At 38.2% G+C, this 14,802-nt stretch overlaps 1 protein-coding gene across 1 annotated transcript in view; it reads right to left on the bottom strand.

Annotated features, from left to right (window-relative positions):
- Window positions 1-249: 249 nt before the first annotated feature.
- Window positions 250-14,802, bottom strand: part of LOC113685047 (glutamyl aminopeptidase) — a 28,615-nt gene continuing 14,062 nt past the window's right edge. The window contains exons 6-21 of the mRNA XM_027202498.2: window positions 14,634-14,788; window positions 13,197-13,310; window positions 12,820-12,954; window positions 11,760-11,825; window positions 10,791-10,856; window positions 10,190-10,371; window positions 8,804-8,883; window positions 7,761-7,885; window positions 7,614-7,669; window positions 7,011-7,161; window positions 5,232-5,305; window positions 4,288-4,398; window positions 3,635-3,802; window positions 1,991-2,134; window positions 1,788-1,869; window positions 250-1,224 (exon numbers count right to left, since the gene is read on the bottom strand). Coding sequence (XP_027058299.2) covers window positions 1,060-1,224; window positions 1,788-1,869; window positions 1,991-2,134; window positions 3,635-3,802; window positions 4,288-4,398; window positions 5,232-5,305; window positions 7,011-7,161; window positions 7,614-7,669; window positions 7,761-7,885; window positions 8,804-8,883; window positions 10,190-10,371; window positions 10,791-10,856; window positions 11,760-11,825; window positions 12,820-12,954; window positions 13,197-13,310; window positions 14,634-14,788 — 1,874 coding nt within the window. The 3' untranslated portion in view covers window positions 250-1,059. The remainder of the gene's footprint in view (window positions 1,225-1,787; window positions 1,870-1,990; window positions 2,135-3,634; window positions 3,803-4,287; window positions 4,399-5,231; window positions 5,306-7,010; window positions 7,162-7,613; window positions 7,670-7,760; window positions 7,886-8,803; window positions 8,884-10,189; window positions 10,372-10,790; window positions 10,857-11,759; window positions 11,826-12,819; window positions 12,955-13,196; window positions 13,311-14,633; window positions 14,789-14,802) is intronic.

Raw genomic sequence — 14,802 nt, 5'->3', positions numbered from 1 at the left:
CGCCAAAATATTCCCGGCAGAGTAACTTGTCAAGCTACCCTATGGTTTCACTTGGCCCTTGACATTTAAGTCCAACCAATGGGTTAATCAATCGAGTGATTACTTAGAGGGACAGAAAAAAAGAAAACAACAAAAAACCTGAACAACAAAAAAACTCCTTGAATTTGCAATATTATTCGTAACTCTAACCCATGAGAGTCCCCTTAAGTCAAAGAAGTACTCAACTCAAATTAATTCAACTGCATGCAATCACCAGTACAAAGTTTATTAGAATGCCAAGGAGAATTTCTATGAAATTACAATCATAATTAAAGAGATACGAGTAATAACGCGAGTTGTATCTTAAACACACTTAACATGTAGCTGCATAAAGAAAAAGCTAAGGCAAAGCATGACCCTAACCTGGTGCTTACCTTTTCTAAACATAAAAAATGATTCATGAATCCCAAAGACCAAAAAATCATGTAATGTCACTCGCTCTCTAGTTGTTACCGACTCTAAACAAAGCTTTAACTGGGTAGATCATGCAATGAAACGCACAACTGAAAGAAATGTCCATATGTAGACAAGTTTGGGGCATTTTTCATCTTGATCTTTTACGAAAATACGTTTATGATATAAGCTCGCTGCTCTTGATAAGGAAAACTACGATGTCTTAAGGACGTGTTGACTCCATTTTCTTCGTCATATAAAACACGTACAGACACCACTGAACGCTCAATTGAGATTGTGAGTATATCCCCTAATATTTGCTAATATAATCTCACATTTCCTCATTAGATATCAATTCTAAACTGCAAACATCAACTTTCAAGTATCGTAGACATTTCCCCTAAATTTCAGGAATTGGTCGTTAAGACAACGGTTGTAAAAGGTGCTGTGCAATTCTTAAGTCGATTCTCTTCTTAGGCTATAACCAGCTGTTATTCGTGTCACTGAACTATTTTCTAAAGAAGCACCAACACCACTGAAATATCAATGATGTAACGAACTGATAACCACTAAAATGTTATCCTAAAATATTGTAATGAAAATACTCCAAAGAAAAAAAAGCGCCCTCTAGTTGAGTGTTATGTTTTTGTTTACAAGAAAATCTTTAAGCCATTTCGCCACATCCTGTTCATTTTCTTTGCGCCACTGAATGTTTGCCATGACACCCTCTTCAGCCTGTTGTTGTGCTCGCGTTCCTGACCCAGCAGAGTGCATCCGGTTGAACTTCTTTAGCTGAACGAGATTAAAAACACAAGAAAAAACTTAATTCAATTGTCTTTGTACGCCTCTACCTACTAAGAGTAATTTAAGCTTTCTTTAAGGGCATTTTTTAGGGGATAGGTATTTAGTGGCCGGTTTTAGTGCTCGAAATATCTGAGCTAAGCTTTGCAGAATTGCACGAATGGAAAAAAAAAACAGTGATAAGCTGGCATGAAGGAAATTAAAAGAAATTATAAACGTAATACAAGCATCTAGCCGGGTTCTCTGCGTTTGTTGGCCTTACTTGTAGGGGTCAATAGTTTTTCGGTAACCATTACGGCACAGTTCTACCTCATGATACCTTTCTCGCCCCACTTTTCCTCTTCGACTGCAATTCTTACAGAAGTAGATGAGGCAGATGAATACTAAGTATGGTGGGCTCACTAACATCCTCCTTCCCAGTTATCGATCTCTTATAAAGCCAACTTTGACATATCCGTGCATTACATTCTCCACTCTTTTCGCGATGAAAGAGGGAAAATATTCTCCAAGTTTCGACCCATAACTGGTGAATTTGAGTGAATTTATTAACTTACGTCTTCGAGTTCATACTCCGTGGAAAATCCTGATGTCACACTGAGGATTATACTCGTTATGGAAAAGAAACCACCACCAAACCTTGAGAGAGGAATCAATAGGTGGATTACATTTTAGTTTCACGCGTAACATGGGTACAAATAGTTGTCAGAACTATACCCATCACGTTTCAACTCATGATATGATACAATTCACTTCTTACTTCTCCTTAATCATGGCCCAGTTCAGTTTGAGAAACTGCCAAGTTAACTGCCGTCCATTAGGGTTGTAGTTAGCCACATATGATAAAACTCTGGAAATGTCTTGTGACTTAATCTTGTCTGGAGTGATCGAGTATTGCAAGTACCTTGGAAAAAAAAGGACAATTCATTGACAAAGTGAAATCGACTGTGTTACTCTGGGAACAGCGTTACAATGTTATGACCGTAAAATCTGTATAACCTATGCTTAGTGAAAACCCGTGAGTACCCTGCACTCTCAAGCAAATTACAGTGTGATTTGCAAGATCCCGCCCCCAGCCCCATCACCCAGTTGACCATGAAAAAACATTGGAAAGTCTCAATAAAAAGATGTGATTTACAAACAAAAATCTCAGTCATAACATAGAGTTAAACGTTACGGAAACTACGCACGGAGAGCCCTTACAGTCAAACTAGTTCACGGTTCGTATGGAGTGCATTTCATCTACGAGTAACTCTCATCGCAGAGTACAGTGTTAAGATGGTGTTACAACAACAATCCTAAAAAGGAATTAGCTGGTCGCGTAAGAAAGGTAGCTGTTCATACAGGTTTGATAGGCTGAAATAAAATCATTGCTGAGTTCGCCTTTAACATGACGGATAATTATTTCACATAGTGCGCTACAACAGCGATACCATTAATATACTTTCAATTCGTAGACTTCGCTTGTAATTACGAATGATAAACAGAAGAATCATCCGTGCACTATGAAATACATAATTTTCATGACAGGTTTAACAATTCAATTGACATTGCTGATCCTAGCTGTAAGCGGGAAGCTTGTCACAAAGAAACCTTGTCATGGTTTAAATCACCGTCGAGTCTCTGTGGTTCAGTGGTAGAGCATTGAAGCGCGGAGTTTCGACTCCTTAAGGGGACTCGGAGTTTATTCTGTCTCACGCTCGTGACAAGGAGAAAAACATCTTTCTCTTATTCACTACCACGTCCAAAATTGACTATCTCTCTCATTTTGTTTAAAAGTAAAAGCAAATTCAATTCAGAAGTTTTGAACTTAAAAATAAAACTGGAATGCACGAAATAGAGTATGGTAAATTTCCAATCTTTTTTCTTAAAAGTCAAAGGGCTCCAATCTATCATGGTTTACACACAGAGAGCTTCTGTCCGCCTTCTCTTGTTTTGTTGTTGTTTTTTTAGGATGTTTTTCCCACGCTGATCAGCACATATCATCATGTAGATAAATGTTCGACTCGACACCTCTACGAACTGGTTACTCTGATTCGTATGATCTGGTTTGACTAAAATGAAAACAATAAGATTTGAATAAAGGAAACTAAACCAAACGGAACGAAACGAAATACTACTTACGAGATGGTAAGCCTGAAAGAAGACGTGATCCGCGAAACGCAAAACATTACTCACTCGCGAGCATATGGTCTAGACAATAATAAGCCTATCTAACCAAGTAAAGCGCATTTAAAACAAAACTTATTGCCTATTGCTTAGACGTATTACAATCAAAACATTAACATTTTCGTTATGTTCTCAATAAATTTTCTTGAATAAGATTTAATACCTAAGGGGTGGATATTCTTCAACAAAGAGATTTGTTTGTGGAAGCGACCCCGATGGTGAATACCACACTAACCTGCTCAAAATCCAGGGCTCACTAGCACCAGCCAAACCATACAAGATCTTTCTTCTCTCACTCGCCACAGTTGTCTTTTGAAACTGTTTAAAAGCAAAGTCCCATTCCTCTACCCCACCGTTTTTTATACCATAAAAGTAAACCAGTGAACGAAAATTGGCCGGAACGCTGGAAAAAAAATTGTTAATGAATCAAGCAAATCGTCGAATGGTAACAAAGTTCCAAGAATTAAAAGAACTTCTAAAAGAGCCTGGAGCTTTTCTGTAAGTATTCTCCTTAAAACATGTAAGTGTGTGCTTATTACCGACCCCATGACATTGTTACAAAACTATCGTTTGAGGCTGAACGTGTCCTGCTACAATGAATATATTTTATTGAAGTTCAGCTACGTAAGAAAGATCGATTAATGAATTGTTCGTCAATCTGACAGTTTAATCACCTACCGCACCAGTCAAATCGAGTGTGAATCTACTAACCGTTAATTGTTTTGGTCTCATTCACATTAGGGTTTGGGCTAACCTCGTGCAATGACGTGCCTTTAGAGAAAACTACTTAATTACCAAACCAGATGAAGTCCAAGGAACCTCAACAATTGACCATTTCGTCTTCATTTAACGATCATTTAATTTTCTGACTAAACCAACTGAACTTACGGATTACTGATGGGATCCTCTTTCCATTTTTTAAAGTAATCTGATGCATTCTTGAGGCACGAGGGTTCTCCAGCGCCGCACATTTTAGTGAGTGCTATACCTCTTTTGTACCTGAAAAATGAGGCATACCAATAGGAAAAAGTCGAGAAATAAACAGCAACTATCCTAATAGAGTTTATCGTATCAATTGGTTTTTAACGCCACTTCATGAATTCCAGTTGGATTTTACTTGCTAATCAGCATACAACTGAGTTGAGTTTTACGCACAGATTCCTATCTGTGTACAGCGTTTAGATATTGTAACAGAATCATTGTCAAGGGAAAATAAAGTACTTCTCAGTCCTGAGGAGGTGTCAAAAAAAGTTGTGCAAACTCAATAAAGAAATGCCATACTTCATCGAGCTTAAACCGAATCTCGACACACAAACAGAGTACAGTCTAGCAAAAGTGAAATAACCCGAGCTAATCAATCATTAATTTACACTACATCGTGGCTCGTTTATTTTTTTGCATGAAACTTCAACTATTAGCATATATTGACTTAGCGGTCTTTCAGGGTCGGCCAGGGGGGGTAGTGGAATACCAATATACCCGAAAAAAAATCGACAAAATACCCCAAAATACCCCAAATTCCTCCAAATATACCCAAAAATAATCGAAGCTTTGAATACTTTATACCTGAAATTCAAAGAAAGTGATATACTGAATACCCATATTTAAGCTGCAATATACCGTATACCCGATTTAAAACGCCCCTGAATACCGAATACCCAAAAACCCTGGCCGACCCTGGTCTTTGGTTAATTCTCAGTTGACATTGATGACTCTTAAGTTTTTAACTAGCATTATACTTTAGCTTTCATTTGCTCCCAAGATAAGAGCTCATTCAGAAGCTTGAATGAATTAGATATGATGGAACTTAAAATAAGAAATCTCAAATTTACTTTTCAAGGTGATCTCCGGTGTCTGAAAAGCCAAGCTTCTGGTATTGCTTCATGACCTGATGCTGGAGATATTTCTGCAACAGAACAGCAGTTAAAAACACATTAATGTATGTCTTGGGGTAGAGGAAAACCCCAACCCTAACACTGGCCCTTTCATTTATCAATTAATTGAATCATTAATCATGTTTAACGACAAATATATCCTTCAAAGATATCCTTTTTAATTATAATAATTATCTTTTTTGAGGAAACCACCGTCACAATTAAGTACAAAAGGGTCCTCACATAAAAGAACACTACGCTAAGACTAAAAACTAGCTGATAAATACCGGGATGTAAGAAATAAAAAAAATGCACGCAAAAGGAGAATAAGTAAGGGATATCAATACAAATTGTAACACGACTTTAAACAGGCCACACCTAAATGGAGTTAGTGACTCTTCTTCTCCTGAAGAGAAATCTAAACTGTTCTAAAGATTAGAGCTAAAGTTAAGGACTAGTGACCCCATCTCCTCGTGGCACTGAACTTATGAATGTCTTTTCCCGATCTCTTAAAATAATTATGAAAATCGCTTTTAAATGAGACTGGGAACATGCGGTGGGGATGGCTGTTGAATGACATGCATGATGTTCCATTCTACGTTGTATTAATGGCTTTCATTCACGTTACGCTCGCGCCTCGGTTTTAGAAGAGTGCACAGGAAGATGTAAAATCTTATGTGCGACATAATTGATTTCTAAATGGTCGATTTGATAACGGACAAAAACTTTCGCAAATGAGATGGCTGGGAATTTAGCGAGCTACCGTCTTAAAGAGGTAAGTTTCTAAAGAAACTGTGGTGCTGCGTCGGTGGGAGAGTATAGCAGGTAATTTAGTGTTAACAACTGGGTTGAAAACGTAAATTAGCCACCGTAAAGGGTAAAAAAGCTGACGTTTCGAGCGTTAGCCCTTCGTCAGAGCGATTAGAGGAATTGTGGGTTGTGTGTGGATTTATATGTAGGAAGTGGAGCTACGCCATTGGTGGGAATGTGGTGACGAGAAAACAGGAATAAATTAGTTGAATGAAAAGCACTCGTTGATTCCGTGGGGATTAAGGGTGCCGATTTGGAATATAAATTTTTGTTCTGGTGTTTTAGATGTAAGGAAAGGCCGCAAACTGCCATATGTTGTTTAGAATGATAAGGAAGATTAAAGTGTCTAGCGACTGGTTTGGATGCGTCCTTGTCATTTCTTTCCACATCGCGAAGGTGTTCTCGGAATCGGTCACCCGAGAACACCTTCGCGATGTGGAAAGAAATGACAAGGACGCATTCAAACCAGTCGCTAGACACTTTAATCTTCCTTATCATTCTAAACAGCATATGGCAGTTTGCGGCCTTTCCTTACATCTAGGCAGTTCGGAAAGCCGTAAAACACTAGAACAAAAATTTATATTCCAAATCGGCACCCTTAATCCCCACGGAATCAACGAGCGCTTTTCATTCAACTAATTTATTCCTGTTTTCTCGTCACCACATTCCCACCAATGGCGTAGCTCCACTTCCTACATATAAATCCACACACAACCCACAATTCCTCTAATCGCTCTGACGAAGGGCTAACGCTCGAAACGTCAGCTTTTTTACCCTTTACGGTGGCTAATTTACGTTTTCAACCCAGTTGTTAACACTAAATTACCTGCTACCGTCTTAAAGACTTTTAATGAGTAATTACACTTGCAAGGAAACAAACCAACATCGGCTACCCTTGACTCAGTTCATTACTGGACATGTACAAACCTCTAGGTACTTATAGGCAGAGCTTGATTGTGGCACAATTCTTGATATAAAGCCAAGATTATGGCTGGCTGCTTTCCACGGTACATATTCATCTTCATCTACCAGGTATTTGGTGAAGTCTAGCGGAATAGTGTACTTGATATAACCCCCCCTGGATAAAAATTAAAATGAATTTAGTTTAATAAATCCTTTTGATTTCTCCAACAGATGTAAAATTCCAATAAAAAGTAACCACGTTTTCCCGGTCAATTCGTAGATGCAAATTCACTTTCGCTCTCCAAAAGTGCAATATTTCACGGCTCTATCTATGCTACTAATACATACTTAAATGCACTAAAAAAATAGGGCCGCTAAACTGATTCTGAAGAAAACGTCATATCCCTCACCAATCGAAGCTTTGTCTGACCTGCGTCGAATGGCATAGTAAATTACATTGTCTATCCCTCCAAATAATTGCAACACTCCTCATATCTAACGCCCTTTCCTTCCGCTTTTCGTTTAGCTGGGAACCTCGTTCGACAAAAAAAACCCGCAGTATAATTTTGTTATTGTTTTATGTCATCTACGTTCAAATACATTTCAGAAAAGTAAATAATTATTTACCTGGCTAAATTAAACGCATCATCCATCAGTCCTGCACGATCCTTTACGTCAAATTTCTTCCAAAAATTTAATAAAGTATCATCAACATATAACATTGCCAATGCCATAAAGATCGTCACCATGAACAAGAACAATTAGGTTACTTACTGTGTAATCGGTATCCATTTGATTTGCTAGTGCACTCCACTGCGCTTGTTCGTAGTTGACTCTGTAAAATCCTGTTTGACCCACATTGCCTTTGATCCAACCAATCCCATCCCAAGTAATTTCCACTGAAAACATAAACAAACATATTAACACTTCCTTATTAATTCGATGAACCGCTGCGACGTTTACTAATTTATGAACGTTTCTGATGTAACGTCTATTCAAGGGCGGCGTCGGATTTAAAACCTTATTTGCTAAATCAGCGGCAAAAATTAGGGTTAAACATTTGCAAAGCAGAAACATCTTTTAAGCTCCAACGTTCCAGCATTTTAGCAAGTTCTACCGCTTTTGCAAATATGTTTTTATCATAGACCTCAAATAAATGGCATTCTTCCGCTTGGATACGGGTCCATTAAAGGCTTGCGTTTACTGGTTGTTTCGCTTCCATCTGCGGTGTAAAATCGAGTACATACCGTATTTAAATAGCTATTAGTCAGGGCTGAGTAGCAGCCATACTTATTTTCGCTGATCTTGTTGCTGCTTTTTTCTTTTGAAATTATTTTGTGGAGCACCACGGCCACAAATGTTTCAGTGACCACAACTTTTACGCTCAACAAGATTCCTGCACTGCAGGGCTCTGGTTCGAACTTGTTGTTGACCGCCATGATTGGGAGGTATTAATTTCGAAATTTTGTTTAGTAATATATAGGACTAGAAGGTATATTACATTATTCTCAGTCTGTCCGAAACCTCATATTTTTTCGATCTTTATATATATATATATATATATTTTTTTTTTACATTTCGTAAGGGCAGTCCATTTAAAACTGTTTGTCTCTTTCAGAGAGATCCTGGGCCCCATGGAAGGCAAGGAACTGTGGGATATCCTGGTGAAAGGATTTTAGGGAAGTCAAGGTAAAGCAGGAGCTGAAGGAAACATCGGGCTTGAAGTAAGCAGTCCAGCGCTCTACCACCTACGCTAGCCAGGCATTATCATAATTGAGATTATTACTAACTTATCAGGACTGACAAGCTTTTCTCACCTGAAGTCATATTTAGAGGCTTGGACACAGTAACAGCGGAGCTTTTTGTGTTGTATGTAAATGGTACAACCCACGTATAGCTGTGGATATGGATAAACAAATTAATGACTCCTCCGTAGGCGATTAAATACTTTCTAGTGCATAAAGTCGAGGCTTAACGGTACACTTCCGTTAGAAGGCTAATTTCTTAAGATTTCTTCTTAGGTCACCACAAATACTTAAAAAATAAATTTATAATTCAACTAATTCACTTCTCTTGGTAAGTTTACTAACAAGTCGCAACACGAGTTCGCCACTTCCTCTTCGAGTTCGCCCCTTCACAAGGTCTTCAATTGTAATACATGCAAGACTTACACCCACTTTCGCCAGATCGCCCCCAAATCTTTCAACTTTCATACCTACGGTAGAGCGTGCTCCTTTTCTGACGAAATCATACATGATCACCGTTAAAATCGACTAAAAATTAACACAACAAAGAATTATCAAAAAGCAAATTCTTAGTTGTGCTATCTCGCACACGACTGCAAAAGTAATATAAAGTAACACTTGTCCTCATGCTTAAGGTTTTGCATTGTTTTAAGCTTGCGTTTGCGTGGAACTTAGAAGAGCTTGTTACCCCGAAATTACGCAGATCGAGAGTTAGCGTCGAGAACCTTAACCACCGACAAACAAAAATTCTTAATCTTACAAATTAGCAGAAGTTTCCAATCCCTCTCGATCGACTTCAACAAGGGGCGTCATTTTATTAAATTTGTTAAAATATTTATGATTACCTTTATCAATAAAAATCGCTGTGAAAAACTTATTTTAGTTGAAATATGACGTATGATTTGTGGAGTTAACTTTGTTTATTTAGTATGGAAAGAAGATAGGTGGAGTCAAACTTTGTGTTCAGTGTCGATTCTGTTTAAGTAACCCTTACTACTTTTCATTCCAAGTGACGGGCGTCGTTTCTTTTATCATTTTTACATTTAAATAAAAGTATTTTAGAAGCTGTTCGGATTTAGGGGCGTACTGGTAAAGATGGGGTTAAACTCGTTAAACTTTCTTAGACGAACTCGTCTATGAGAGTGCGAACTTTCAGTGGGTGTAACCTCCATAAAACAAAGGACAAGACCTGCTTGAATGGAACGACTTATCTTTCACAAGTTTTTTTTCATATCGCCCCCTGATGCTTTGGGGATAAACAGATTTTCGAGGAAAGGGCATTTTTATCGAACTCCTTTGTCATAAATTGCAAGAATCTTACGCGCTGTGGCATATTTTTGCTGAAACTATGGGGCGTAAGTGAATGATGTTCAGGTGTCAAAACTTCTTATTTACTACATGGATGAATAAATAAACACGTAAAAAAATTATTGAATAACATAAGCTTGATTTTCTTACTTGAATGGGCTCGAGTATTTTGAGGTAATATTGGAACTTCGGTCATAGAGGAACCTTTCCTGTGAAACTCTCTGTACAGTATTTGATTTTGCTGTGATGCTCAGCACTGGATAGCCCATTTGAAGAGTCCAGGTATCCATCATTTGTTTGACGCTTACACATTTTCCCTGAGCACAACTTTCCTGACCAAACAAAAAACAAAGGCTGTAACTTTGCAATTATGCGAGTGAAGGTAAATAGTTCAATATTGTAGTTGACGGATTTGAAGTCTTTCACCACCTCTGGTTGGGAGACTCGAGGCAAATCACGAGAACGGCTTGCCTTTTCCAAGCATTCACTCGGTAGACGGGGCGCGACGGAAGCGTTTCATGAAAAAAAGAGGGGGGGTTGGGATGTGTGGCTTGACCCAAGCCTCCTCCTTCTTTCATCCTGCACTTCTATCACTCAGCTTTAAATGAACACCTTACACAGGATTGAAAACGGCTCAGTGAGCTCTATTCACGAGGCGCGACAAAGCTAAAAATTAACATTTCCTAAATGGTCTAAGCACAAAAGCTGTAACAAAAAAAAGAAAAGAATAATGAATATAAATGAGGATTACCTCTGCAAGAGCTTTCCACAAATCATCTGTCACAGCATTCCCATACTTATACTTGTTCAGATAGTTCTAGAGGAAACAAATTGTCGCTATACAATTTACTTTTCCAGCGAAAACAAGCGAAAGCTTGGTAATCCAACTTCAATCTCAATTAACTGACATAAAAAGAAATTTTTCGGACTTTCGGATGATGTAGAGGTAAAGAAATGGTCCTAGTATGCGAACTCCATGAAAGATATTGCAAAAGGTCTTAAACTATAGCTCACCTACGAGAATCATTTCTCTATTTCGTACTACAATCTTGGATCAATCTAGGGCGAGTTGGGTTTGGCAATCGAACTCAATGAAATCTTTTGGAGAGCAACCTTAATTGGTAGTACAAAACAAATTACAATTTAGCTCTGTTCAAATCGTTCATTTATATCACTTTGCGCACGTTGATTGGCCCTTGTAGATAGCTTTACCTCATTACATTTGTCTTGATCTCTACAAGTGTCCACAGGATCGCGCTCGCAATGTGTGACCGAACTTCTTCCATTTGTTTTAATACATTGTTTATTTCATTGTCTTTGCTTCCACAGTTCTTAGCATACGCGCTAAGGTTTTAATTGAAATAGACGGACTTGTCTGAGAAAACATCTCATTGAAATTTTCATTAAGACTGTTTTCTCAACCAAATCAGAACTCAACAAACAAGAGCGAAACAACGGAGAACTTGTGTGACTATCTAAAGCTAGCTGTTTGAGCAGTTTATTTCTGAATATTCACGATGCTGTTGATTTACTTTAACTGGTCCGTTACAAAAGCCTGTTTTTCTCAGGTATAAGGCTTTTAGTTCAACCCTACTGCACCGACAAATTGTTTCTGCGTGTTAACCTCTATGCTGCGCTCTTTGCTGCCGATCAAATTTTCTTGAGCGTGTTGTTTCCTCTAAGCTCGGATTGATCTTCACTTATTGGAGACTATACTCACTGTTAAGCCCTTCAAAAATACATCGCGTCCAAGGAAATACTGAAGCATGCGAATGATTGATGCACCCTGCAGAGGAAAAATGAAAAATAACTGAAATGACTTGTTGAAGTTAAAGTAATCTGGATTAAACCCGTGTAACTAAGCCAACCAAACTACTGCCCTTCCTTTGAAACCAAACATTTCAATATGCGACAAGTGTATACATACTTTGGGTTCTAAAGATTATATATTTTCAGTTCAAACAGCTAAATTAAAATAACATAGAGGAAATACATTCAGATACCTTTTTTTCCCAGTAAATGATGAATTATGCTATATAAAGTCAGGTTTTACTTCTTAGGTTTATTTAAAACATCGCATTTCTGACGTGAGAACCTACACTTTTGAGACCCAAATTCAACTAATGGCAGTAGCCCGACGTTTGAAACCCTACAGCCATGAAGGTCAAAATGGATTCACCACGAATACTAAATACGGCAGGCTTCTTTGTATCACAGCAGCAACGCGCGACTTAGTTTCACACGAATGAATAAAGGGGGTTAGTTTCTAAAGAAACTGTGGTGCTGCGTCGTTGGGAGAGTATAGCAGGTAATTTAGTGTTAACAACTAAGTTGAAAACGTAAATTGGCCACCGTAAAGAGTGAAAAGGCTGACGTTTTGAGCGTTAGCCTTTCGTCAGAGCCACATAAAGAGTGAAAAGGCTGACTAACGCTCGAAACGTCAGCCTTTCCACCCTTCACAGTAGCCAATTTGGTTTTAAACTCAGTTGTTAAGACTAAATTACCAGTTAGTTTCAGACGGACGGCTCTTGTTTTACGTATCTTAAATTTAAACCTTCAGTGGAATGTCTTTGTGATATTTTCCTCTTTTAAAGCTACCAACGTATATTTTATTTAGCACTTAAGATTTATATTCGGCAGTTCAAAATTCTATGCCATCGGTCAATAGTGATGCCATTACCAGGGTTAGAGTAGCAGGACGACGTAGGCGAGTTTGCTTTGGAGTGTAAGTGATGATCACAAATTAGTTAATGTTCTAAGCGACTTTTGTACAGGCATACCTTATTATATGAAATGGAGTCAAATATCTCATTGATTTCGTCAGGATGATATACTGGCACTTTGATCGGATGGGAATTTGCTAGGCCGTCCAGTGAAAATGCATAAACCAAATCTGCTACCACAAACTGATCCAACTGTGGTGAGGACAAAAGTAACAAAACCCTGGTATTCTTATATTACATCTAAGTTTCAGTATATACTTTGCCTAACGGATCATAGATAAAACCTCTGAAGTGAAAGCGGAAAATACACCTGATTTCAGGTATCAAGATTTGAAGCACCTTTGAGTACTTCGCATCATTTCAAGTGTACTTTCACCTTTCGTGCCCGAAGGATAGGTAAAACAAAATGGTTTACGCTGAAGGACAAACATTACCACTTTCCAGTCAGGCTCTGTTGCATTGACACCGTAATACTCCACAAAGCTAGCAAAGCCTTCGTTGAGCCAGAGATCATCCCACCATTCCATAGTGACCAAATTACCAAACCACTAAAAATAAACATCAAATCAAGTTAACCGCCAAAGACAATGGAATAAAGGGGTTGGGGGTTGGGAGTTCGGTACCTTCTAGAATCAGCATGAAATATAAATATGTATAAGATACTAATGCTCGCGATGGAAAATACCCATAAAAGTGAAAACTACTTGAAACCAAAACCAATTAATAATTTTATTTAAAATCTGTAGATATTCTGTAACCTGCTCGTGATGCTGTTTGCATGAGGTAAGTTTTAGTACCGGAGCTATGAAAAATGAGAAGAAACTTCTTTGCTGTTTATATGCCTCCCCTCCATTACAAATGCACGGACTATAAAAATTTACGGCGTCATTCTTTTTCATTAGTGATTAGAATATTGAAATGATTCCTATCCGTTTCCAATAGAAAAACTTTCTTATGGCTTGGACTTTAACCTAGTCAGCACCAAATAGTCATTTTTATTCTCTGTTTACGCATAACACAAACTTACCACCCTAGTAGTTTTAGTTCCGCTTACATAACGGTACTTTACAATGATTTCACCACACTGAAGTCTTGAAAATTTCTTAGCGTGAGTTAAATTATCAGTTAATATTCGTTTTATAAACTGTGTAGAATGTAAATTGGCCACCGTAAAGGGTTTCTGGCTTTTCGGGTTGGTTTTCAACCCAAGCCAGGTAAATTTTATTTTGAGAAACTGAGCAAAAGAATTTCAACGTATCCCTATTCAATTCCATAGGGAGTTTTGTGTGTGAAGGTAATAACATGATCCAAATGCAATTGGCGTAAATAAGCACGAGTAAACTTTTCAAAAACAACAAAATTGCACGAGACCGTAGGGCAAGTAAGATAAGATACTCCAAAAAAAAAGCAGCAGAATCGGGAAACATTGGGTTAAATCTGGGTCAAGATCAGAGTTCCATTGTAACTTACCATCAATCACTCACTCAATCACGCACTCACTTATCCCCGTAACTTAGTTGCTTTGCCTTCTATCATATAGAAGGCAGTAGCCACAGTAGGAACAAGGATGATAACATGAGGTGTTAGTAGCTGTCACCCAGAAATCAGAAAAGGTAAGAACTCAACTGTGTATCGAGTGCGAATGTCAAACGACTAAGATACTGCGAAACAAACAATAAGTAGCACTGGGTCAAAATCGGAATTTTAATCTTATTATCACTAACTCACTTACTCACTCGCTCACTCAATTATCTCGACGACATATGTAGCTACGCCTCCTATAGGAGGCAGTAGCCACCAAGAAAAACTATGCACTGAGCTCTGGCTCAATTGATGACTTAAAAATCCCCTCAAGATAAAACTGCCTGTACCTGATGAGCAAGTTCATGGGACACCACTGAAGCTACTCGCATTTTGTTCGACTCTGATGAAGCACCCGGCTTATACAACAGTGCTGTCTCTCGATATGTTATAAGTCCCCAGTTCTCCATAGCACCGGCGGCAAAGTCAGGAATGGCAATCATGTCTGAAAAGGTGAAA

Source organism: Pocillopora damicornis, chromosome 2 (genome assembly GCF_964200805.1).
Source record: "Pocillopora damicornis chromosome 2, jaPocDami1.2, whole genome shotgun sequence".
NCBI lineage: Eukaryota > Metazoa > Cnidaria > Anthozoa > Scleractinia > Pocilloporidae > Pocillopora > Pocillopora damicornis.
The sequence above is the reverse complement of the archived record's forward strand: the minus strand, read 5'-3'. Positions and strand labels throughout refer to the sequence as shown.